Here is a 27,386-nt window from a genome sequence, read left to right as displayed (position 1 = left end):
TATGAACATGTATAGCCTATTACACTGAAACAAATATTTTTTTGCCTAGTTTTGAGATGACATAGAGTAACTTAATATTTTAAGGCAGCAGAGTAACTTCTAAATATAACTTGGAAAATCAAGTTGAATTGAGTTCTTAACCTGACCTGATATGAGACTGTCCCTTGTGGCAAGAAGTGACATCACAGATAGTCAAACACTAACTAGACAATACATACTAAATTGATCCTATATATTATTGATCTAAAAGCACAGATTGACTCTTTCATTAAATCAATTTTATTGAATATAACATGTTTTTTACGATTTTGTGTTAAAAATACACAATGTTACCAGCTGTAAATAAATAGGTTATTAAAATAAAAGTGAGGATCTGTTAACTGTCAAATATGAAAACCATTTCACAAATCAATTAGGAGAAAAGTCTTGTCAAAATGTCCCAAAATATCTTCTTCACTATATTTTCACATAGAAATTGCAATTATGAACTATTTGTTCTATCTGTTCTGAGACTACATTCAACTTTTGTGTGGATCCCCAGGGTATGTGGGTGCTACGTATTGAGACACTGGACTCTCTCCTATGTGAGTTCTCTGATGTGACGTCATGTTGGAGCGCTGGGTGAAGCATTTCCCACACTGTGTGCACTCGTAGGGCTTCTCGCCGCTGTGAACCACAGCATGTCTGATCAGGTTGCACGTCTTGGTAAAACTCCTGCCACACTGTTCGCAGGTGTACGGTTTCTCTCCGGTGTGACTCCGGAGGTGTACTTTGAGCTCGCTGAAACGCTGGAAGCTCTTCCCACAGAAGGTGCAACTGAAACGCCTCTCGGTGGTGTCGCCACCCGACCTCCACTGAGTCCTCATTCTCTTCACCATGTTAAAACTATTGCGGCTCAGGCTGTATCCCGAGAAGGTGGAGGTGGTGGCCATGTTTGACCCTGTCATGCACTCACTCAATCTCACTGTTGATTCCGAAGCCCCGTATTGATGCTGCCTTGGATGTAGAGCTAAACTATTTCCTTCATTATTTGAGTTCAGCCTCTCGCTGCTCTCTCCCTCTGGCATCTGTTGTCTAGTCTCATCAGCCAATGTCCTGACATGTCTTGTCATGTGTTTTGCTACACTGAACATGTTAGCATGTGGTTTCCATAAAGAAGAGTGAAGCGATGGCCCTACATCATCTGTCATTTTAGGAACGGATGGCAGCCCACTATGAGATGGGAAAATTGAGATATTCTGAGAGTACTCTTCTGTTGCATGAAAGGAGAAATCTGGGTGGCCATCAGGGTCAGTGTCTCTGCCTGGATCCACAGAGGTCCACAGCTGCCCATCAGTCTCATCCATAACAAACTGGTCAGGTCCTGCCAGGGCCGTGGTCTGATCTAGCTCCTCCTCTTTCTCATTCTTCACCATCACTAGGTCTAGTGAGTCCTCGGCTGGCCGGTGCTGCTCTGTGCTGAACACCTCTGTAGACGCGAGCCGGGGTGTGCCTGGTTCCTCTGGATGATCCGAATTGGGGTAAAATTCCACTGACTCTTCGGGAGATATGTTGGGTTGTGTGATGAAGTCCTCATCACAGTGCCGTTGTTCAAAATATGGTGGTTTCCCAGGCTTGGAACCAGACTCTAAAAGATACGGACAAACATGAAAAAAACATTACAAAAGACCCTTAACAGTTGCAAAACATGAGTGCTTTAAAACTGACTGTGTGTCTGTGCGCTCCATATGCCAGAACATGAAACACCCAACACCAATGAAGCAATTTGAAACGCGCATACCACCACACCCATAATCAACACATCTTCTATACACAGACAGAGCAAATAGACAGAGGAGCTCGGGGTGAGGATCTCCTTCCAGAGCGAAATCAGGGATTGTAACATACTCTGCTTCTGGTAGAATTTTCTTCAGTCATCGTCACTGCCGTGTATACCCCCTTCAGAAGTCACATAATTAGTTAAATAAAGTCCACCTGTGTGCAATCTAAGTGTCACATGATCTGTCACATGATCTCAGTATATATACACCTGTTCTGAAAGGCCCCAGAGTCTGCAACACCACTAAGCAAGGGGCACCACCAAGCAAGCGGCACCATGAAGACCAAGGAGCTCTCCAAACAGGTCAGGGACAAAGTTGTGGAGAAGTACACATCAGGGTTGGGTTATAAAACAATATCAGAAACTTTGAACATCCCACGGAGCACCATTAAATCCATTATTAAAACATGGAAAGAATATGGCACCACAACAAACCTGCCAAGAGAGGGCCGACCACCAAAACTCACGGACCAGGCAAGGAGGGCATTAATCAGAGAGGCAACAAAGAGACCAAAGATAACCCTGAAGGAGCAGCAAAGCTCCACAGCGGAGATAGGAGTATCTGTCCATAGGACCACTTTAAGCCGTACAATCCACAGAGCTGGGCTTTACGGAAGAGTGGCCAGAAAAAAGCCATTGCTTAAAGAAAAAAATAAGCAAACACGTTTGGTGTTCGCCAAAAGTCATGTGGGAGATTCCCCAAACATATGGAAGAAGGTACTCTGGTCAGATGAGACTAAAATTGAGCTTTTTGGCCATCAAGGAAAACTCTATGTCTGGCGCAAACCCAACACCTCTCATCACCCCGAGAACACCATCCCCACAGTGAAGCATGGTGGTGGCAGCATCACGCTGTGGGGATGTTTTTCATCGGCAGGGACTGGGAAACTGGTCAGAATTGAAGGAATGATGGATGGCGCTAAATACAGGGAAATTATTGAGGGAAACCTGTTTCAGTCTTCCAGAGATTTGAGACTGGGACGGAGGTTCACTTCCAGCAGGACAATGACCCTAAGCATACTGCTAAAGCAACACTTGAGTGGTTTAAGGGGAAACATTTAAATGTCTTGGAATGGCCTAGTCAAAGCCCAGACATCAATCCAATTGAGAATCTGTGGTATGACTTACAGATTGCTGTCCACCAGCGGAACCCATCCAACTTGAAGGAGCTGGAGCAGTTTTGCCTTGAAGAATGGGCAAAAATCCCAGTGGCTAGATGTGCCAAGTTTATAGAGACATACCCCAAGAGACTTGCAGCTGTAATTGCTGCAAAAGGTGGCTCTACAAAGTATTGACTTTGGTGGGAGTGAATAGTTATGCACGCTCAAGTTTTCTGTTTTTCTTTTCTTATTTCTTGTTTGTTTCACAAGAAAATATATTTTGCATCTTCAAAGTGGTAGGCATGCTGTGTAAATCAAATTATTTTAAAAAATGCCAAGGGGGGTGAATACTTTCGCAAGCCACTGTAGTATCGACATATACACTGACTCGGTGACGGGGTTCATCAAGAAGTGCATAGAGGATGTTGTTCCCACTGTGACGATTAGAACTTATCCAAACCAAAAACCGTGGATAGATAGATGGCAGCATTCGCGCAAAACTGAAAGCGTGAACCACCCATTTAACCATGGCAAGGAGACCGGGAACACGGACGTGTATAAACAGGAGGGGTGATCTGTAAGGCAATTAAAGAGGCAAAACGACAGAACAGGGACAAAGTGGAGTCACAATTCAACGGCTCAGACCCGAGACGTATGTGGCAGGGACTCCAGACAATCACAGATTATAAAGGGAAAGCCAGCCATGTTGCGGAAACCGACGCCTCGATTTAAACACCTTCTTCGCCCACTTCGAGGAAAACAACATTGAGCCGCCGACGCGGGCCCCCGATGCTTACGAGGACTGTGTGCTTTCATTCTCCGTGGCCAACGTGAGTAAGTCATTAAAGCGTGTTAACCCTTGCAAGGCTGCCGGCCCAGACGGCATCCCAAGCCGTGTCCTCAGAGCATGTGCCAACCAGCTGGCTGGAGTGTTTATGGACATATTCCATCTCTCCATATCCCATTCGGTTGTCCACACTTGCTTCATGATGGCCACCATTGTTCCTGTACCCCCAAAAAGCAAAGGTACAGTGCTTTCAGAAAGTATTCACACCCCTTGACTTATTCCACATTTTGTTGTGTTACACCCTGAATTTTTGTGTCACTGGCCTACACACAATACATCATAATGTCAAAGTGGAATTATGTTTTTGAACATTTTTACAAATTAATTAAAAATGAAAAGCTGAACTGTCTGGAGTCTATACGTATTCAACCCCTTTGTTATGGCAAGGCTAAATAAGTTCAGGAGTAAAGATTTGCTTAACAAGTCACATAAGTTGCATGGACTCACTATGTTCGATAACAGTGTTTAACATTACTTTTGAATGACTACCTCATCTCTGTACCCCACACGTACAAATATCTGTAAGGTCCCTCAGTCAAGCAGTGACTTTCAAACACAGATTCAACCACAAAGACCAGGGAGGTTTTACAATGCCTCGCAAAGAAGGGCAACTATTGGTAGATGGGTATACATAAAAAAAGCAGACATTGAATATCCCTTTGAGCAAGGTGAGGTTATTAATTACACTTTGGATGGTGTATCAATACACCCAGCCACTACAGAGATACAGGCATCCTTCCTAACTCAGTTGCCAGAGAGGTAGGAAACCGCTCAGGGATTTTACCATGAGGCTAATGGTGACTTTAAAACATTTGCAGAGTTTAATGGCTGTGATAGGAGAAAACTGAGGATGGATCAACAACATTGTAGTTACTCCACAATACTAACCTAATTAACTCCCGAGTGGCGCAGTGGTCTAAGGCACTGCATCGCAGTACTAGCTGTGCCACTAGAGATCCTGGTTCGAATCCAGGCTCTGTCGTAGCCGGCCGCGACCGGGAGACCCATGGGGCGGTGCACAATTCGTCCAGGGTAGGGGAGGGAATGGCCGGCAGGGATGTAGCTCAGTTGGTAGAGCATGGCGTTTGCAATGCCAGGGTTGTGGGTTCGTTTCCCACGGGGGGCCAGTATTAAAATGTATGCACTCACTAACTGTAAGTCGCTCTGGATAAGAGCGTCTGCTAAATGACTAAAATGTAAATGTAATTGACAGAGTGAAAAGAAGGAAGCCTGTACAGAATAAAAATATTCCAAAACATGCATCCTGTTTGCAACAAGGCACTAAAGTAATACTGCAAAAAATGTGGCAAAGCAATACACTTTTTGTCCTGAATTCAAAGTGTTATGTTTGGGTCAAATCCAATACAACACATTACTGAGTACCACTCTCCATATTTTTAAGCATAGTGGTGGCTGCATCATGTTATGGGTATGCTTGTAATCGTTAAGGACTGGGGAGTTTTTCAGGATAAAAAAGAAACAGAATGGAGCTAATCACAGGCAAAATCCTAGAGGAAAACCTGGTTCAGTCTGCTTTCCAACAGACACTGGGAGATTAATTCACCTTTCAGCAGGACAATAACCTAAAACAACTAAGACGACATTGAATGTTCCTGAGTGGCCTAGTTATAGTTTGACTTAAATCAGCTTGAAAATCGCTATCTAGCAATGATCAATAACCAACTTGACAGAACTTGAAGAATGTTTTAAAGAATCATGTGCAAATATTGTCCAATCCAGATGTGCAAAGCTCTTAGTCTTACCCAGAAAGACTCATAGCTTTAATCCCACTGCCAAAGGTGATTCTAACATGTATTGAATACTTACGTAAATAAGATATTTCTGTATTTCATTTTGAATAACTTCTAAAAACATGTTTTCACTTTGTCATTATGGAATATTGTGTGTTGATTTGTGAAAAAAACCTATTTAATCAATTTTGAATTCAGGCAAAATGTGGAATAAGTCAAGGGGCATGAACACTTTCAGAAGGCACTGTAACTTAACTAAATTACTATCAAATCAAATTGTATTTGTCACATGCGCCGAATACAACAGGTGTAGACCCTGTGAAATGCTTACTTACAAGCCCTTAACCAACAATGCAATTGTTAGAAAGAATACCAAACAAATTGCAAAAAAACATTAAATAAAAAAATAACAAGAAATAAAAGTAACAAATAATTAAAGAGCAGCAGTAAAATAACAATAGCAAGGCTATATACAGGGGGTACCGGTACCGAGTCAATGTGCGGGGGCACGGGTTAGTCGAGGTAATTGAGGTAACATGTACATGTAGGTAGAGTTATTAAAGTGACTGTGCATAGATAATAAACAGAGAGCAGCAGTGTAAAAGAAAGAGGGGGGAGGGGGGGCAATGCAAATAGTCTGGGTAGCCATTTGATTAGATGTTCAGGAGTCTTATGGCTTGGGGGTAGAAGCTGTTAAGAAGCCTTTTGGACCTAGACTTGGCGCTCCGGTACCACTTGCAGTGTGGTAGCAGAGAGAACAGTCTATGACTAGGGTGGCTGGAGTCTTGGACAATTTTTAGGGCCTTCCTCTGACACCGCCTGGTATAGAGATCCTGGATGGCAGGAAGCTTGGCCCCAGTGATGTACTGGGCTGTACGCACTACCCTCTGTAGTGCCTTGCGGTCGGAGGCCGAGCAGTTGCCATACAAGGCAATGATGCAACCAGTCAGGATGCTCTCGATGGTGCAGCTGTAGAACCTTTTGAGGATCTGAGGACCCATGCCAAATCTATTCAGTCTCCTTAGGGGGAATAGGTTTTGTCATGCCCTGTTCACGACTGTCTTGGTGTGCTTGGACCATGTTAGTTTGTTGGTGATGTGGACACCAAGGAACTTGAAGCTCTCAACCTGCTCCACTACAGCCCCGTCGATGAGAATAATATAATAATAATAATAATAATAATAATATGCCATTTAGCAGACGCTTTTATCCAAAGCGACTTACAGTCATGTGTGCATACATTTTAACGTATGGGTGGTCCCGGGGATCGAACCCACTACCCTGGCGTTACAAGCGCCATGCTCTACCAATTGAGCTACAGAGGACCACATAAAGGTTTGTCAGAAGTGGGATGGAGGCGTGCTCGGTCCTCTTCTTTTTCCTGTAGTCCACAATCATCTCCTTTGTATTGATCACGTTGAGGGAGAGGTTGTTGTCCTGGCACCACACGGCCAGGTCTCTGACCTCCTCCCTATAGGCTGTCTCAACGTTGTCGGTGATCAGGCCTACCACTGTTGTCGTTGGCAAACTTAATGATGGTGTTGGAGTCATGCCTGGCCATGCAGTCATGAGTGAACAGGGAGTTCAGGAGGGGACTGAGCACACACCCCTGAGGGGCCCCCATGTTGAGGATCAGCGTGGCGGATGTGTTGTTACCTACCCTTACCACCTGGGGGCGGCCAGTCAGGAAGTCCAGGATCCAGATGCAGAGGGAGGTGTTTAGTCCCAGGGTCCTTAGCTTAGTGATGAGCTTTGAGGGCACTATGGTGTTGAACGCTGAGCTGTAGTCAATGAATAGCATTCTCACATAGGTGTTCCTTTTGTCCAGGTGTGAAAGGGCAGTGTGGAGCGCAATAGAGATTGCATCATCTGTGGATCTGTTGGGGCGGTATGCAAATTGGAGTGGGTCTGGGATAATGGTGTTGATGTGAGCCATGACCAGCCTTTCAAAGCACTTCATGGCTACAGATGTGAGTGCTACGGGTCGGTAGTCATTTAGGCAGGTTACCTTAGTGTTCTTGGGCACAGGGACTATGGTGGTCTGCTTGAAACATGCTGGTATTACAGACTCAGACAGGGAGAGGTTGAAAATGTCAGTGAAGACACTTGCCAGTTGGTCAGCGCATGCTCGGAGTAAACGTCCTGGTAATCCGTCTGGCCCTGCGGCCTTGTGAATGTTGACCTGTTTAAAGGTCTTACTCACATCGGCTACGGAGAGTTTGATCACACAGTCGTCCGGAACAGCTGATGCTCTCATGCATGTTTCAGTGTTACTTGCCTCGAAGCGAGCATACAGTTGAAGTTGGAAGTTTCCACACCCTTAGGTTGGAGTCATTAAAACTCGTTTTTCAACCACTCCACAAATTTCTTGTTAACAAACTATAGTTTTGGCAAGTCGGTTAGGACATCTACTTTGTGCATGACACAAGTAATTTTTCCAACAATTGTTTACAGACAGATTATTTCACTTATAATTCACTGTATCACAATTCCAGTGGGTCAGAAGTTTACATACACTAAGTTGACTGTGCCTTTAAACAGCTTGGAAAATTACAGAAAATGATGTCATGGTTTTAGAAGCTTCTGATAGGAGGTGTACCTGTGGATTGCAGGTGTACCTGTGGATGTATTTCAAGGCCTACCTTCAAACTCAGTGCCTCTTTGCTTGACATCATAAGAAAATCAAAAGAAATTAGCCAAGACCTCAGAAAAAAAATTGTAGACCTCCACAAGTCTGGTTCATCCTTGGAAGCAATTTCCAAACGCCTGAAGGTACCACGTTCATCTGTACAAACAATAGTATGCAAGTATAAACACCATGGGACCACACAGCCGTCATACAGCTCAGGAAGGAGATGCGTTCTGTCTCCTAGAGATTAATGTACTTTGGTGCGAAAAGTGCAAATCAATCCCAGAACAACAGCAAAGGACCTTGTGAAGATGCTGGAGGAAACAGGTACAAAAGTATCTATATCCACAGCAAAACGAGTCCTATATCAACATAACCTGAAAGGCCGCTCAGCAAGGAAGAAGCCACTGCTCCAAAACCGCCATAAAAAAGCCAGACTACGGTTTGCAACTGCACATGGGGACAAAGATTGTACTTTTTGGAGAAATGTCCTCTGGTCTGATGAAACAAAAATAGAACTGTTTGGCCATAATGACCATCGTTATGTTTGGAGGAAAAGGTGGTGGCTTGCAAGCCGAAGAACACCATCCCAACCGTGAAGCACCGGGGTGGCAGCATCATGCTGTGGGGGTGCTTTGCTGCAGGAGGGACTGGTGCACTTCACAAAATAGATGGCATCATGAGGAAGGAAAATTATGTGGATATATTGAAGCAACATCTCAAGACATCAGTCAGGAAGTTAAAGCTTGGTCGCAAATGGGTCTTCCAAATGGACAATGACCCCAAGCATACTTCCAAAGTTGTGGCAAAATGGCTTAAGGACAACAAAGTCAAGGTATTGGAGTGGCCATCACAAAGCCCTGACCTCAATCCTATAGAAAATGTGTGGGCAGAACTGAAAAAGCGTGTGCGAGCAAGGAGGCCTACAAACCTTACACCATCTCTGTCAGGAGGAATGGGCCAAAATTCACCCAACTTATTGTGGGAAGCTTGTGGAAGGCTACCCGAAACGTTTGACCCAAGTTAAACAATTTTAAAGGCAATGCTACCAAACACTAATTGAATGTATGTAAACTTCTGACCCACTGGGAATGTGATGAAAGAATTAAAAGCTGAAATAAATAATTCTCTCTGCTATTATTCTGACATTTTGTGAATTTTTACTAGGATTAAATGTCAGGCATTGTGAAAAACTGAGTTTAAATGTATTTGGCTAAGGTGTATGTAAACTTCCGACTTCAACTGTACATATAAAGTATATACATAATTAATCATTTAAAACTACTATTGAACACACCTTTTATATTAATATACTGTCCATACTGTCTTTACGCACCATTATATGTATATACAGTTGACGTCGGAAGTTTACATACACCTTAGCCAAATTCATTTAAACTCAGTTTTTCACAATTCCTGACATTTAATCCTAGTAAAGATTCCCTGTCTTAGGTCATTTAGGATCACCACTTTATTTTAAGAATGTGAAATGTCAGAATAATAGTAGAGAGAATGATTTATTTCATCTTTTATTTATTTCATCACATTCCCAGTGGGTCAGAAGTTTACATACACTCAATTAATATTTGGTAGCATTGCCTTTAAATTGTTTAACTTGCGTCTAATGTTCTGTGAAGGGAGAAGTACACAGCGTTGTACGAGACCTTCAGTTTCTTGGTAATTTCTTGCATGGAATAGCCTTAATTTCTCAGAACAAGAATAGACTGACGAGTTTCAGAAGAAAGTTATTTGTTTCTGGCCATTTTGAGCCTGTAATCGAACCCACAATTGCAGATGCTCCAGATACTCAACTAGTCTCAAGAAGGCCAGTTTTATTGCTTCTTTAATCAGCACAACAGTTTTCAGCTGTGCTAACATAATTGCAAAAGGGTTTTCTAATGATCAATTAGCCTTTTAAAATGATAAACTTGGATTAGCAAACACAACGTGCCATTGGAACACAGGACTGATGGTTGCTGATAATGGGCCTCTGTACGCCTATGTACACAGTAAATTTTGAAGTGTTAAAGTAACACTTAAAGAGTTAAATTTAACACTATTTCTGAGTGTATATGGTCCCACCCTGAAATAGTGTTAATTTGACTCTTTTCATAGTGTTAACATTTTAGAGTTAAATTAACTCTAAATAGAGTAAAAATTTAACACTCGCTTACACTGAATAGTGTTATTTTAATTTTACACTAAAGGTTAAATAACACTGGAGAGTGTAAATATTACCCTTGGAAGAGTTAATCATTTACTCTTCTAAAATAACAAATCAACTCTGATTGAGTTTGATTCCAGTCCAGTTTAACACTGCATGGAGTTGACACTCAAGGTTAAAATAACTCTGATAAGTGTTGATGTTACACACTATTGTGTTGATAATTGACTATCTTGCAGTGAAAAACAAGCTCAAATAGAGTCAAATTCTAACACCGTATAGTGTCACGGAAATAAATCTCAGCAGTATTCATTTTACACTTTTTTAGTGTCAAATTACACCAAATACTCCATTAAGTGAGTAAAAATCACAACTTACCACAAAATAATGCATTTCAAATTTTTATTAACAGCTCAACTATGTCAGGCTAAAATATATTAAGAATACAAATCCCTTTTTAAAACATTGACCTTAGGTTTCCATAAAATGGCAATAGGGAACAACATACAAGGAGGAATCTGTCGTTCCATACTTCATTTGAACATCAAAAGGTTTAAAGTAACACAGTTCAGTAATGTTGATCACCTTTTGAACCCTGTCTGGATGCATCCTGACCTTAAAGGCATAGTAATGGTAATCAAAACACACTGTTTCCATCAGTTTTCCACAGAGCAATACACAGTCATCTTTCACAGCAATAATTTTGATTTTACAAAATACAGGCATCTCAAATGCTACCTCAGTACAGATAATGAAGTCACGGCGGTACTCTGTACCATGATGTTTGATCCACTTGGCAGAAAACACACTGGTAGACAATACAGACCCAAATTTTAAAGCAATCTCGGGACCTTCTTTGAGCTCACTAAGTGTTACCATCTTCCCCGAACCTAAAGTTAATCTTTCCTTGCTAAAGGACTCTCGATACATTGCCATACAACTTTGGTGCTTTTTGGCTAATGTTTTTGTTACATTTTTAAAGCTTTTTAATTGCTTCTTAAAAAAATTATGTTTAGCTTCATAACGCATGCACCACATGTGCAGAACTGGGCCGATGTTTTTTATATTACGAGGGTAATGAATCATGAAGTGATGCTTTGGTAAGAGATTGATTGCAGGAAACAACTGCTTGAAGAGCTGATGATGATCAATGATTAAATGTTTGAGGTAAATGGTCATGCCTTCTGTAAGGACTGGGGAAAATACAATGTTAACAATGTGTAGAAGCAAAAGTAGAAGATGCCAGTGCTGGTCATCTGACTGTATTAAATCACCAAATAGCAAAGGCATATTACGTAATAAGCACCAAGACTGTATAGCATTCAACCCCAAATCATTACTTCCATCAAACAACTTTACTCTAGGTGGACGGTTTCGCTGCTGATTGTATCCATAGTCAAAAGCATGTATTCTACCAGCCAGTTGTTCAGCATTTAGGAAGTTTTCCTTAATGTACTGCAGGACAAGTTTGACTTCAAACTGAGCAACTCCTTCTAAAATATCGTGCATTATATCTACAGAAAAATTGTTGGCTGTATTAAAATACTGTAGTGAATTCAGCAGACAAATGCGTTTGACACCATAGATATGAGGTAGTGTAGGATCTGTTTGTAAAGTTTGACAGTGCAGTTTGTGCATCTCGATAGTTCGTAGTACAACTTTTGGATCATCTTCACAGAACACAGTTTGAAAACAATCTTTCTCAAGGAGACAGAAACGACAACAATACCTTGCCCCAAATGACTCCACAAAGCCAAATAAACCATGCAACCCAAGATTATCACCAGTGACCTGAACTATGGTACCGTGAATCACATCTTTCAATCTGGGAACTTTAAGTCCCTCTGTCTCGAGTACTTTAAGATCACTGACAAGTGGCTCAAGTATCAAATTAAAACCATAACGCTTGATGTCCTGCGCATGGAAAAGAGCACCCAAATGAATATTTATCAATGATGAATTAAAGATTGGGGGAAAATTCCTTAATGTAAAGTATATAGCACCTAATTTGTGTATACCCTTTTTAGACCCCAAGGGGTTTGCTGTTTCAAAGTCGTCATAAAATAGCTGGATCTGTATGGCATCTTTTTCTATAGAGAATAAGGGACTTTTTTTAAAATAGGCGGCATCTCTCAAGTCTGCATACACACCTTCCTTGGGCATGTGCCTGGGCTTGAACATGTCTGCAAGTTCTGGGTTTTGAAAAATGGCCTTTAGTGTTTCTAAAATAGGAATATATGCAAACTTGTCAGTTACAACGACCTGATCGTATGTCCCAGTTGTTTTGTTTCTTCTGCTGTCAAATCTTGTGCCAAGCACCTTTTCAACAGGTTCTACGATTCCCCATTTCTCTTTGAAGTGTTTATTTCGTTTAGCTTCTGAATTTAAGGGTGTGAAAGGGTTTTCCAACTTTTGCAAAGATTGTTCTATTCTGTTCTTATTTTCAGTTTCCTGTGGAGATAAGCACTGCAAAGCTGCATCTGTAGCTTGACTTTGAATCTCAAAAAACACTTCTTCCATGGAGGAAACAAAACTATTTACAGTAGATTGACTTAATCCAGCTGCTTTTAGTTGTGCAACAGCAGAGGCACACATATCTAGAGTGCTCCTGTTGGACTTTTTCAACAGAGTAGATGTGGCTACCTCGTGTTCATTAACTGTCCGTGACGTTGTAGCTGTCTCCTCTACATTAGTGGTCACTGCCTCTCCAATGCTGCTTAAATAAACATCAGGGTCAACCTGTTGGTCAATATACTCAGTGTGTTTTGTGTTTAAATGTTTCCTAAAACCAGAAAACGTACCAAACGCACAGCCACATCCAGTCTGAGCACATTTAAGCCGGAGATTTTTTCCAGACAAGTAACCGTGAACTAATCGTAAATGCCTAACAAGCATATTTGAACTCGATAACTCAGCCTGACAAACAAAACACTTCATGTTCGAGGAGAAACTTCAAGCACTAATGAAGTAACCTCGCCCTGATTTCAGCAACACGAGGGCTCTCTTTGACCTTGCCAGCATCGATGCTGTACACTGTAGTTTGGATGAAAGTGTACATGTTGTGGAGCATGGTGTTGTAGGATGTGCCAAACACAAAATGTGCCTTAAATAGTTCGTCAAAAGCAACAAGAGAAGAGGTTGACCTGCAAGGTATGGCATTCTTGTCGATAATGATGAAGAACTGGTGGATTGCATTCTTCTTAACTCCAACAGCTAGGAGATAGGGCTGAGCGCTAGTAGTGATGGCATCGAGATGCTCTTGAATGTTTGTTCCGGTCTGCGAAGACAAATGAGGGAAAACTGTAGTTAATGGCCAAGTAGTTGTAGAATATGCAGAAAGAGCCAATACACTACTCTTATTGAATATGAATATTGAATGAATACTTGTAGCCTAATATTAGGTGTTCATACCACAAATTAGAAAAAATACAAACCTTCTTGAATACCACAAGATGTTTCTCTGCTTGGGATGCGGAAACCTTTCCTGGTCTCTTCCGACCCTGAGCGGAGGGTGGAATCAGGTGTATAAGCAGTAAAACCGATGACAGATCACTGTCCCAACCTGTAACAACACAAGTTCAATGTTAACACACTTCAGTTACGTTGTTTTCTTTACAAAAGACCCCCCAGACAGACAGCAGTTCTACATCACAAGAAGTTCTCTAACTAAAACATCCACAGGGCTGAGTCAAATCTCAAAAGTTTTGTTCAATATACTGCTACAGAACGTACTCGTAAATCTTTCACAGATCCAGCTTCTTAGTATTATGTTGATATTTAAATGTTTACACATAATGTTGATATTGCAATACAACACAAAAGGTAGGCTTACAAGCATCTTACCAAAGTCAACATCCAATTCAGTGCCATCCTCAGGAGGATCAGCTGCCAGCAAGAGTTCTTCAAGCTCACTTGTGGATGGAAGCTTTCTGCATTGTTTGATGATCTTTTTCTTGAACGTGACCGGCCACCTTTCCAGAAGCTTGCTTGAGGTATCCTCTCCGAACATTAGAACAAAATCCTGTTCAACCTGGAGTGGGGTGGTGTTGGTGACAATTTCAGTTATTTGACAGCCAATCAAATTGTATTGCGTGCTAGTTTAGCTAGCTAGTATCACTACAATGTCTTACAAAACAATTCACTTGTCATAGTATTTTCAAAATAACATAATTACCAAGCTTTTGACGTCTTTAAAACGTGGAAACTCAGACAGTATGTTGCTTGACTGCTGGGGGTCGAGGATCATTTTGCGGCGATACACAAACGTCAGTTCCATTTTCTTCTTGATTGTGTCTGCATCAGCAGAATGTTTCATCAGTGAGATTGCTTTGTTGCACTCATCATCAGTCAGGGCAGTCTCTGGAACAAACTGGGATTCTCGTCTGACAGTGGGTCCTCCAGACATGTCTTCACCAGTTGATCCTTTGGCTGATTCTACACAACACGGGAAAATTTCAATCATGTCAAAAGTTTTAGTAGCCTGGCTAACTTTAATAAAGGCACACCGCTTAAGCAGTGTCCAAGGTTAATGTCTACCCGCCGTTAACATAATAAATCCATGCCACCCGCACATAGTTAGCCAGTCAAGCTAACGTAGCTAACTGTAGCTAGTTTAGCCAACTCCCCTTAGTCTTTGCTATGTTCCTGTAATATCTGAACGTTAACAAGAAGTACACAATCCCCCCTCCACGTTGTATTAACATAACTTACAATAAATCGGGCTGACATTGTCTAGTTTGAACGTTATGTTCGTCAGTTAATGTTAATTAACGTTAGCTTAATACTGCTGGCACATGGACTGGACAGAAGTCAGTCACAACATGTTAACGTTAGCCTTTTTAAAATTCGACATTTTAAGACCTAAAACCAACTAGAGTGCACTGTTAGCAACGATATAAAGTAATTCTTAAATGCTGCTTCTGTTAAAATGACAAATAATGTGTGTATAGTCGCTTAGGATAAACTTACCGCAGTCATTCCACATGAAGAAAATGGCGCCGTGAAAATGTGTGGTCCGTTTGAGACGAGTCGTAGGTGGGCGGAGCTTTCCAGAGTACGTCTGACACTGCGTCTTTTAACACCGTACTTTAACACCAACACTGGGCGGTATCTTACTCCAACTGTTGTAGTAATAACTCTGTAAGAGTCAATGTACTTTGACACTGCATATTTAACACTATGGAATTTACTGTGTAGATATTCCATTAAAAATCAGCCATTTCCAGCTACAATAGACATTTACAACATTAACAATGTCTACACTGTATTTCTGATCAATTTGATGTTATTTTGATGGACAAAAAAATTGCTTTTCTTTCGAAAACAAGGACATTTCTAAGTGACCCCAAACTTTTGAACAGTAGTGTATATATACACTGCTCAAAAAAATAAAGGGAACACTTAAACAACACAATGTAACTCCAAGTCAATCACACTTCTGTGAAATCAAACTGTCCACTTAGGAAGCAACACTGATTGACAATACATTTCACATGCTGTTGTGCAAATGGAATAGACAACAGGTGGAAATTATAGGCAATTAGCAAGACACCCCCAATAAAGAAGTGGTTCTGCAGGTGGTGACCACAGACCACTTCTCAGTTCCTATGCTTCCTAGCTGATGTTTTGGTCACTTTTGAATGCTGGTCATCACTATCCTCTTGCAATAGGACCAGCTGGATGGCAAAAACAGTGCTAATAGTACCTCAAAAGTAATATTAATCAAAAAATAACAATTGACCATCCCAAAAGATTTGAAAATGAAAGTTTTTAGTTAGGAAAAGAAGGGTTCAATTCTGGCTTTACTGGCAGAGGGATACAGTGAGCGTCAGGTTGCTTCCATCCTTAAAATTTCAAAGACAGCGGTTCATAAGAACAAGGTCAAGCAGCAGACATTTGGGACAACAAAGCTACAGACCGGCAGAGGGCGAAAACGACTCTCTACTGACCGGGATGACCACCAACTCATTCGAATGTCACTCAACAACCGTAGGATGACATCAGGTGACCTACAAAAATAATGGCAAACGGCAGCTGGGGTGAAGTGCACGGCGAGGACGGTTCGAAACAGGCTCCTAGGGGCAGGGCTGAAGTCGTGCAAAGCTAGAAAAAAGCCCTTAATCAATGAGAAGCAAAGAAGAGCCAGGCGAGGTTTGCAAAAGACCATAAGGATTGGACCGTAGAGGACTGGAGTAAGGTCATCTTCTCTGATGAGTCTAATTTTCAGCTTTGCCCAACACCTGGTCGTCTAATGGTTAGACGGAGACCTGGAGAGGCCTACAAGCCACAATGTCTCGCACCCACTGTGAGATTTGGTGGAGGATCGGTGATGATCTGGGGGTGCTTCAGCAAGGCTGGAATTGGGCAGATTTGTCTTTGTGAAGGACGCATGAATCAAGCCACGTACAAGGTTGTCCTGGAAGAAAACTTGCTTCCTTTTGCTCTGACATTGTTCCCCAACTCTGAGGATTGGTTTTTCCAGCAGGACAATGCGCCATGCCACACAGCCAGGTCAATCAAGGTGTGGATGGAGGACCACCAGATCAAGACCCTGTCATGGCCAGCCCAATCTCCAGACCTGAACCCCATTGAAAACTTCTGGAATGTGATCAAGAGGAAGATGGATGGTCACAAGCCATCAAACAAAGCAGAGCTGCTTGAATTTTTGCGCCAGGAATGGCATAAAGTCACCCAACATCAATGTGAAAGACTGGTGGAGAGCATGCCAAGACGCATGAAAGCTGTGATTGAAAATCAGGGTTATTCCACCAAATATTGATTTCTAAGTTAAAACATTAGTATTGTGTTGTTTAAAAATGAACATGAACTTATTTTCTTTGCATTATTCGAGGTCTGACAACACTGCTTCTTTTTTGTTATTTTGACCAGTTGTCATTTTCTGCAAATAAATGCTCTAAATTACAATATTTTTATTTGGAATTTGGGAGAAATGTTGTCAGTAGTTTATAGAATAAAACTAAAATGTTATTTTTACCCAAATACATACCTATAAAGAGTAAAACTAGAGAAACTGATAATTTAGCAGTGGTCTCTTAATTTTTTCAGCAGCTGTATATACAGTGGGGAGAACAAGTATTTGATACACTGCCAATTTTGCAGGTTTTCCTACTTACAAAGCATGTAGAGGTCTGTAATTTTTATCATAGGTACACTTCAACTGTGAGAGACGGAATCTAAAACAAAAATCCAGAAAATCACATTGTATGATTTTTAAGTAATCATTTGCATTTTATTGCATGACATAATTATTTGATACATCAGAAAAGCAGAACTTAATATTTGGTACAGAAACCTTTGTTTGCAATTACAGAGATCATACGTTTCCTGTAGGTCTTGACCAGGTTTGCACACACTGCAGCAGGGATTTTGGCCCACTCCTCCATACAGACCTTCTCAAGATCCTTCAGGTTTCGGGGCTGTCGTTGGGCAATACGGACTTTCAGCTCCCTCCAAAGATTTTCTATTGGGTTCAGGTCTGGAGACTGGCTAGGCCACTCCAGGACCTTGAGATGCTTCTTTCGGAGCCACTCCTTAGTTCCCTGGCTGTGTGTTTCGTGTCGTTGTCATGCTGGAAGACCCAGCCAAGACCCATCTTCAATGCTCTTACTGAGGGAAGGAGGTTGTTGGCCAAGATCTCGCGATACATGGCCCCATCCATCCTCCCTTCAATACGGTGTAGTCGTCCTGTCCCCTTTGCAGAAAAGCATCCCCAAAGAATGATGTTTCCACCTCCATGCTTCAAGGTTGGGATGGTGTTCTTGGGGTTGTACTCATCCTTCTTCTTCCTCCAAACACGGCGAGTGGAGTTTAGACCAAAAAGCTATATTTTTGTCTCATCAGACCACATGACCTTCTCCCATTCCTCCTCTGGATCATCCAGATGGTCATTGGCAAACTTCAGACGGGCCTGGACATACGCTGGCTTGAGCAGGGGGACCTTGCGTGCGCTGCAGGATTTTAATCCATGACGGCGTAGTGTGTTACTAATGGTTTTCTTTGAGACTGTGGTCCCAGCTCTCTTCAGGTCATTGACCAGGTCCTGCTGTGTAGTTCTGGGCTGATCCCTCACCTTCCTCATGATCATTGATGCCCCACGAGGTGAGATCTTGCATGGAGCCCCAGACCGAGGGTGATTGACCGTCATCTTGAACTTCTTCCATTTTCTAATAATTGCGCCAACAGTTGTTGCTTTCTCACCAAGCTGCTTGCTTATTGTCCTGTAGCCCATCCCAGCCTTGTGCAGGTCTACAATTTTATCCCTGATGTCCTTACACAGCTCTCTGGTCTTGGCCATTGTGGAGAGGTTGGAGTCTGTTTGATTGAGTGTGTGGACAAGTGTCTTTTATACAGGTAACAAGTTCAAACAGGTGCAGTTAATACAGGTAATGAGTGGAGAACAGGAGGACTTCTTAAAGAAAAACTAACAGGTCTGTGAGAGCTGGAATTCTTACTGGTTGGTAGGTGATCAAATACTTATGTCATGAAATAAAATGCAAATTAATTACTTAAAAATCAAACAATGTAATTTTCTGGATTTTCTAGATTTTTTAGATTCCGTCTCTCACAGTTGAAGTGTACCTATGATAAAAATTACAGACCTCTACATGCTTTGTAAGTAGGAAAACCTGCAAAATCGGCAGTGTATCAAATACTTGTTCTCCCCACTGTATATATATATATATATATATACACACATACATACATACATACACACACACACACTACAGGTCAAAAGTTTTAGAACACCTACTCATTCAAGGATTTTTCTTTAATTTAAAAAATGTATTTTCTACATTGTAGAATAATAGTGAAGACATCAAAACTATGAAATAACACATCTGGAATCATGTAGTAACCAAAAAAAGTGTTAAACAAATCAAAATATATTTTATATTTGAGATTCGTCAAATAGCCACACTTTGCCTTAATTCGTCAAATAGCCACCCTTTGCCTTCTTGGCATTCTCTCAACCAGCTTCACCTGGAATGTTTTTCCAACAGTCTTGAAGGAGTTCCCACATATGCTGAGCACTTGTTGGCTGTTTTTCCTTCACTCTGCGGTCCGACTCATCCCAAACCATCTCAATTCGGTTGAGGTCGTGGAATTGTGGAGGCCAGGTCATCTGATGCAGCACTCCATCACTCTCCTTTTTATAAAAAATAGGCCTTACACAGCCTGGAGGTGTGTTGGGTCATTGTCCTATTGAAAAACAAATTATAGTCCCACTAAGCCCAAACCAGATGGGATGGCGTATCGCTGCAGAATGCTGTGGTAGCCATGCTGGTTAAGTGTGGATTCTAAATCAATCACAGACAGTGTCAACAGCAAAGCATCCCCACACCATAACAACTCTTCCTCCATGCTTTACGGTGGGAAATACACATGATGAGAACATCCGTTCACCCACACCGTGTCTCACAAAGACACGTTGGTTGGAACCAAAAATCTCAAATTTGACTCCAGACCAAAGGACACATTTCCACCGGTCTAATGTCCATTGGTCGTGTTTCTTGGCCCAAGCAAGTCTCTTCTTCTTATTGGTGTCCTTTAGTAGTGGTTTCTTTGCAGAAATTTGACCATGAAGGCCTGATTCACACAGTCTCCTCTGAACAGTTGATGTTGAGATGTGTCTGTTGAACTGTGTGAAGCATTTATTTGGGCTGCACTTTCTGAGGCTGGCAACTCTAATGAACTTATCCTCTGCAGCAGAGGTAACTCTGGGTCTTCCATTCCTGTGGCGGTCCTCATGAGAGCCAGTTTCATCATAGCGCTTGATGGTTTCTGCGACTGCACTTGAAGAAACTTTCAAAGTTCTTGAAATGTTCCGCATTGACTGACCTTCATGTCTTAAAGTAATGATGGACTGTCATTTCTCTTTGTTTATTTGAGCTCTTCTTTTCATAATATGGACTTGGTCTTTTACCAAATAGGTCTATCTTCTGTATATCTTCTACCTTGACACAACACAACTGATTGGCTCAAACGCATTAAGAAGGAAAGAAATTCCACAAACTCACTTTTAAGTCCCCTGTAGCTCAGTTGGTAGAGCATGGCGCTTGCAACGCCAGGGTTGTGGGTTTGTTTCCCACGGGGGGCCAGTATGAAAAAAATGCATGCACTCACTAACTGTAAGTCACTCTGGATAAGAGCGTCTGCTAAATGACTAAAATGTCAAATGTAAGAAGGCACACCTGTTAATCGAAATGCATTCCAGGTGACTACCTCATGAAGCTGGTTGAGAGAATGCCAAGAGTGTGCAAAGCTGTCATCAAGGCAAAGTGTGGCTATTTGAAGAATCTCAAATATAAAATATATTTTGATTTGTTTAACACTTTTTTTGGTTACTACATGATTCCATGTGTTATTTCATAGTTTTGAGGTCTTCACTATTATTCCTCAATGTAGAAAATAGTAAAAATAAAGAAAAACCCTTGAATGAGTAGGTGTTCTAAAACTTTAGTGTATATATATATATAGAAATGGTAGTGTATGTAAATGTAATGTAAATGTGTATATATATTTATGTACATTATATGTATAGGTATTTATATTCTGGTCTCTGACATTGCTCTTTCTGATATTTCTTAATTTCTTTCTTTATAATATATATATATACAGTGGGGGAAAAAAGTATTTAGTCAGCCACCAATTGTGCAAGTTCTCCCACTTAAAAAGATGAGAGGCCTGTAATTTTCATCATAGGTACACGTCAACTATGACAGACAAAATGAGAAAAAAAATCCAGAAAATCACATTGTACGATTGTTTATGAATTTATTTGCAAATTATGGTGGAAAATAAGTATTTGGTCAATAACAAAAGTTTCTCAATACTTTGTTATATACCCTTTGTTGGCAATGACACAGGTCAAATGTTTTCTGTAAGTCTTCACAAGGTTTTCACGCACTGTTGCTGGTATTTTGGCCCATTCCTCCATGCAGATCTCCTCTAGAGCAGTGATGTTTTGGGGCTGTCGCTGGGCAACACGGACTTTCAACTCCCTCCAAAGATTTTCTATGGGGTTGAGATCTGGAGACTGGCTAGGCCACTCCAGGACCTTGAAATGCTTCTTACGAAGCCACTCCTTCGTTGCCCGGGCGGTGTGTTTGGGATCATTGTCATGCTGAAAGACCCAGCCACGTTTCATCTTCAATGCCCTTGCTGATGGAAGGAGGTTTTCACTCAAAATCTCACGATACATGGCCCCATTCATTCTTTCCTTTACACGGATCAGTCGTCCTGGTCCCTTTGCAGAAAAACAGCCCCAAAGCATGATGTTTCCACCCCCATGCTTCACAGTAGGTATGGTGTTATTTGGATGCAACTCAGCATTCTTTGTCCTCCAAACACGACGAGTTGAGTTTTTACCAAAAAGTTATATTTTGGTTTCATCTGACCATATGACATTCTCCCAATCCTCTTCTGGATCATCCAAATGCACTCTAGCAAACTTCAGACGGGCCTGGACATGTACTGGCTTAAGCAGGGGGACACGTCTGGCACTGCAGGATTTGAGTCCCTGGCGGCGTAGTGTGTTACTGATGGTAGGCTTTGTTACTTTGGTCCCAGCTCTCTGCAGGTCATTCACTAGGTCCCCCTGTGTGGTTCTGGGATTTTTGCTCACCGTTCTTGTGATCATTTTGACCCCACGGAGTGAGATCTTGCGTGGAGCCCCAGATCGAGGGAGATTATCAGTGGTCTTGTATGTCTTCCATTTCCTAATAATTGCTCCCACAGTTGATTTCTTCAAACCAAGCTGCTTACCTATTGCAGATTCAGTCTTCCCAGCCTGGTGCAGGTCTACAATTTTGTTTCTGGTGTCCTTTGACAGCTCTTTGGTCTTGGCCATAGTGGAGTTTGGAGTGTGACTGTTTGAGGTTGTGGACAGGTGTCTTTTATACTGATAACAAGTTCAAACAGGTGCCATTAATACAGGTAACGAGTGGAGGACAGAGGAGCCTCTTAAAGAAGAAGTTACAGGTCTGTGAGAGCCAGAAATCTTGCTTGTTTGTAGGTGACCAAATACTTATTTTCCACCATAATTTGCAAATAAATTCATTAAAAATCCTACAATGTGATTTCTGGAAAGAAATTTCTCAATATGTCTGTCATAGTTGACGTGTACCTATGATGAAAATTACAGGCCTCTCTCATCTTTTTAAGTGGGAGAACTTGCACAATTGGTGGCTGACTAAATACTTTTTTTCCCCACTGTATATATATATATATATATTTAAAAAATATATATCAGGATTATGTGTGTATTGTTTATTATTTATTTGTATTGCTAGGTATTACTGCAATGTTGGCACTAGAAAATTAAGCATTTCGCTGCACTTGCAATAACAACTTCAAATCTGTGTACGCGACCAATACGTTTTGATTTGAAAGAGCAGTACCCCTTATGGTCGCACCCACCCTCTCCAGTGACCCTGAGCTCTTCCTGAGGGTCAGTCTTCCATACAGCCTCTGCTGTTTCCTCATCTTTGATCAGTACAGGTTCAGTCTCCACTCTCTGTTCCACATCTGTAGGCTGTAACAGGGGACTGAAGTTATTATTCTGGACACAGACCAGAACCATCGTTTTTTTTATTTCACCTCTATTTCACCAGGAAAAGCCCATTGAGACAGAGTCTCTTTTGTAAGCGAGACCTGGCCAAGATGGTAGCAGCAATCAATACAACATTTAAAACATACAATAAGCACAACAATACAATATCAGCCTACAGGAAACATTTACACTCCTCCTGAACAGAGTTTTGTACCATAGTTCTAAACTCATTGAGGGGCACTAGCTTAGTACATCTAGTTTAAGCATACTTTGTAGAAAATGCCATGCTTCTGGTGCACAATAGGAGAAGGCTGTCTTTCTTAACTCAGGCTACAGAGGTAACATCTGGTAGGAGAGCAGGCTAGGTAAATAGGGAGTTTACCCAGAACAGAAGGGCTTAGTATATGAACAAATATCTAATGCTTTTCAAACTCATGAATCACACTAAAGCAGTAAATTCTCCTGATTTTCCAATAACAGAATTTATCCAATTAGTCAGGTCTCTGTAATTGTAAAAGGTGATGATGTATCACACCTGGCGTTCAGAGTCCTCTTCAACAGCCATCTCTCTGTATCTCCACTGTGAAGTACTCCTCTGCTTGTTGAAAACAATCTTGACTGGATATGAAGATCTCTCTGATGCCATGGGGTAAAAAACGGGAAAATTATTGTATTCAATCAAATATAATTGGAGCTATTCACACATTTGCGTTTTGCATATGCAATCAATTTATCATGAATAACACATCAACTACCTTTTTTCCTGACTCGTCCTTGTGTCTTCTTCAGCTCGCTCTCCATCATTTGACACTTTCTTTTCAGTACATCAATATCTCGCTGGTTTTGGGTCATTTCCAAACGTATAACTGCACAGCTATCATCTACACGATTGTTTATTTCTGCTACAGCTGCTTTAGCTAATACCTCCAGAATGGATACCAACTGCGCCTGAAAATTACTGCCCACCATCTTGTCCAGCCCAAATGATAGATTTGTATTCTCTGTTTGAAGTAAAATGTCTGCAATTTCCAAGCTAATGTGCAAAAAACAATCCGTAGATGTTGCTAAATGACAACAATGTAGTGAAGTGCGAGATGCATGCGCAATTGCAATCGCACTTCCGTTCAACTCGTGATATAAGTATTTATTACGGTAAATATGAGCAGTTCAAAATTCTTAAAATTAGCACCGGCAAGGTAAATACTGTACCAGAGTATATTCCAGTCTGAATATACAGTGTAGGGTAGCCATATCTATTGACAAAAAAATAAGACGTTTTACTATCTGAATAAATAATTCAGATTGTAAAACGTCTTGTGTTTTTAGCCAATAGGTATGGCTACATGAAGGGGAGAGTGCAGTGCAATGCAGTGGCTCACATGGTTATTAAGCATAAAAGGCCGTAGATGCATAATGCACGACGCACTGTGATAAAACGTAAAATACAAAAACACTTTCTTCAACCATTCATAAACACTCATGGTTTATATATGATCAAATATTTTCATCTCCATTCTCATCAACACAACCTAATGAAACCCGTCTGAAAATGTGGTATGGTATTTATTTAAGGATAGAAAAAGGTATAACTGATGGGACAATCTGTACCAAAATGAATGTATGGCGGGAATCAACGCAATTGCACATTAGATGACGCATTCTCAGTAGGATGAGCCTTGTATTTCTTGCTTATGGCATTTATTTTACTAAACAGTATGTTCTAAATATTATGTAATACAATTAGTACACAGTATGCAGTTTAAGTAATTGTTACAGAAAAACTATGCAATTATGAACTATTTGTTCCATCTGTTCTGAGACAACATTAAACTTGTGTGTGGATCCCCAGGGTATGTAGGTACCACATATTGAGACACTGGACTCTCTCCTATGTGAGTTCTCTGATGTGACTTCATTTTGGAGCGCTGGGTGAAGCATTTCCCACACTGTGTGCACTCATAGGGCTTCTCCCCGGTGTGGACCAGAGCATGTCTGATCAGGTTGCACTGCTTGGTAAAACTCCTGCCACACTGTTCGCAGGTGTACGGTTTCTCTCCGGTGTGACTCCGGAGGTGTACTTTGAGCTGGCATAAACGCTGGAAGCTCTTCCCACAGAAGGTGCAGCTGAAACGCCTCTCGGTGGTGCCGCCCGACCTCCACTGAGTCCTCATTCTCTTCACCATGTTAAAACTACTGCGACTCAGGCTGTATCCAGAGAAGGTGGAGGTGGTGGCCATGTTTGACCCTGTCATGCACTCACTCAATCTCACTGTTGCTTCTGAAGCCATGTATTGATGCTGCCTTGGCTGTAGGGCTAAGCTATTTCTGTCATTACTTGAGTTCAGCCTCTCGCTGCTCTGTCCTTCTGGCATCTGTTGTATAGTCTCATCAGCCAATGTCCTGATATGTCTTTTCATGTGTGATGCTGCACTGAACATGTTAGCATGTGGTTTCCATATAGAAGAGTGAAGCGATGGCCCTACATCATCTGTCATAGTAGGAACAGATGGCAGCCCACTATGAGATGGGAAAATTGAGATATTCTGAGAGTACTCTTCTGTGGCATGAAAGGAGAAATCTGGGTGGCCATCAGGGTCAGCGTCTCTGCCTGGATCCACAGAGGTCCACAGCTGTCCATCAGTCTCATCCATAACAAACTGGTCAGGTCCTGCCAGGGCCATGGTCTGATCCAGCTCCTCCTCTTTCACCATCACTAGGTCTAGTGAGTCCTCGTCCTTGGCTGGCTGGTGTTGCTCTGTGCTGAACACCTCTGTAGATGCGAGCCAGGGTGTACCTGGTTCCTCTGGACGATCAGAATTAGGGTAATGTTCCACTGAGACTTCGGGAGATAAGTTGGGTTGTGTGATAAAGTCCTCATCACAGTGTTTTTGCTCAAAGGATGGTGGTTTCCCAGGCTTGGAACCAGACTCTAATGATTTAGGGATAAACATCAATTAAACATTACAAAAGACCCTTAACAGTTGCAGAACATGACTGCTTTAGAACTGACTGTGTGTCCGTGCGCTACATATGCCAGAACATAAAACACCCAACACCAATGTAGCAATTTGGAACGTGCATACCACCACACCCACACAGTCTTCCATAGACAGACAGAGCAGTACCCCTTATGGTCACACCCACCCTCTCCAGGGATCTTGAGCTCTTCCTGAGGGTCAGCCTTCCACACGTCCTCTGCTGTCTCCTCATCTTTGATCAGTATGGGTTCAGTCTCCACTCTCTGCTCCACATCTGTAGGCTGTAACAGGGGACTGAGGTTATTACTCTGGACACAAACCATATCTAACCATTGTCATACTCATGAATCACACAAAAGCAGTAAATTCTCCTGATATTCCAATAACAGAATTGATCCAAGAGGTCAGGTCTCTGTAATTGTAAAAGGTGATGTATCACACCTGGGGTTGAGAGTCCCCTTCAACAGCCATCTCTCTGTCTCTCCACTGTGAGGTACTCCTCTGCTTGTTCGAAACAATCTTGACTGGATATGAAGTTCTCTCTGATGCCATGGGGTAAAAACCTGGAAAATAATTGTTTTTAGTCAAATATTAGGGCTATTCACACATTTGGGTTTTGCATATGCAATCAATTTTTCATGAATAATAACACATCAACTACCCTTTCGTCTGCGCGTCTTCTTCAGCTCGCTCTCCATCATTTGACACTTCCTTTTCAGTACATCAATATCTCGCTGGCTTTGGGTAATTTCCAAACGTATAACTGCACAGCTATCATCTACACGTTTGTTTATTTCTGCTACAGCTGCTTTAGCTAATACCTCCATAATGGATACAAACTGCGCCTGAAAATTGCAGCTGGCCATCTTGTCCAGCCCAAATTACAGATTTGTATTCTCCGTGTTAAGTAAGTAGTATACTATTTAAGTAAGCTAATGTGCAATAAACAATCCGTAGATGTTGCTAAATGACAACAATGTAGTGAAGTAGGAGATGAGTGCGCAATTTCAATAGCACTTCCGTTAAACTCTTGACGTAAGTATTTATTACCGTAAATATGAGACTGCAACAGCCCTTCAAATTGGTAGAATTAGCACTGGCAATGCAAATACCGTGGTCGATTCTAGTCTGCATATACAGTTTAGGGTAGCCATATCTATTGACAAAAAAATAACACGTTTTACTATCTGAATAAAGAATTCATATTGTAAAACGTCTTGTGTTTTTTTTGCCAATAGGTATGGCTACATGTGGGTGAGAGAGTGCACTGCAATGCAGTGGCTCACATGGTTAAACGTGGTAAAACGTAAAATACAAAAACACTTTCTTCAACCATGAATAAAAACTCATGATTTATATATGATCAAATATTTTCATTAATATTATCATATACACTCTCATCGACACAATCTTATGAAACCATTCTGAAAATGTGGTATGGTATTTATTAAAGGATAGAAAAAGGTATATAACTTGTTTAACACACAGCTGGGGAACAAAGACGATAAACTAGTTTCATGTAAACTT

General features: G+C 41.5%; 2 protein-coding genes across 2 annotated transcripts; both read right to left on the bottom strand.

The window, feature by feature from the left end:
• Window positions 1–258: 258 nt before the first annotated feature.
• LOC311098710 (uncharacterized protein) lies at window positions 259–24,047 on the bottom strand. Its single transcript, XM_084139248.1, has 4 exons — window positions 23,637–24,047; window positions 23,417–23,517; window positions 22,749–22,863; window positions 259–1,627 (listed from the first exon to the last, which is right to left on the bottom strand). Exons 1-4 carry the CDS (start codon window positions 23,848–23,850, stop codon window positions 519–521), a joined length of 1,539 nt encoding a protein of 512 aa, XP_083995374.1. The 5' UTR covers window positions 23,851–24,047; the 3' UTR covers window positions 259–518.
• LOC311098709 (uncharacterized protein) lies at window positions 24,007–26,900 on the bottom strand. The gene is made up of 4 exons (XM_084139247.1): window positions 26,521–26,900; window positions 26,301–26,422; window positions 26,026–26,140; window positions 24,007–25,810 (listed from the first exon to the last, which is right to left on the bottom strand). Exons 1-4 carry the CDS (start codon window positions 26,723–26,725, stop codon window positions 24,678–24,680), a joined length of 1,575 nt encoding a protein of 524 aa, XP_083995373.1. The 5' UTR covers window positions 26,726–26,900; the 3' UTR covers window positions 24,007–24,677.
• Window positions 26,901–27,386: the final 486 nt, after the last annotated feature.

The sequence above is a fragment of the Coregonus lavaretus genome, assembly GCF_964263955.1.
Source record: "Coregonus lavaretus genome assembly, chromosome: 23".
Classification (NCBI taxonomy): Eukaryota; Metazoa; Chordata; class Actinopteri; order Salmoniformes; family Salmonidae; genus Coregonus; species Coregonus lavaretus.
This window is presented reverse-complemented; position numbering and strand designations above follow the sequence as displayed.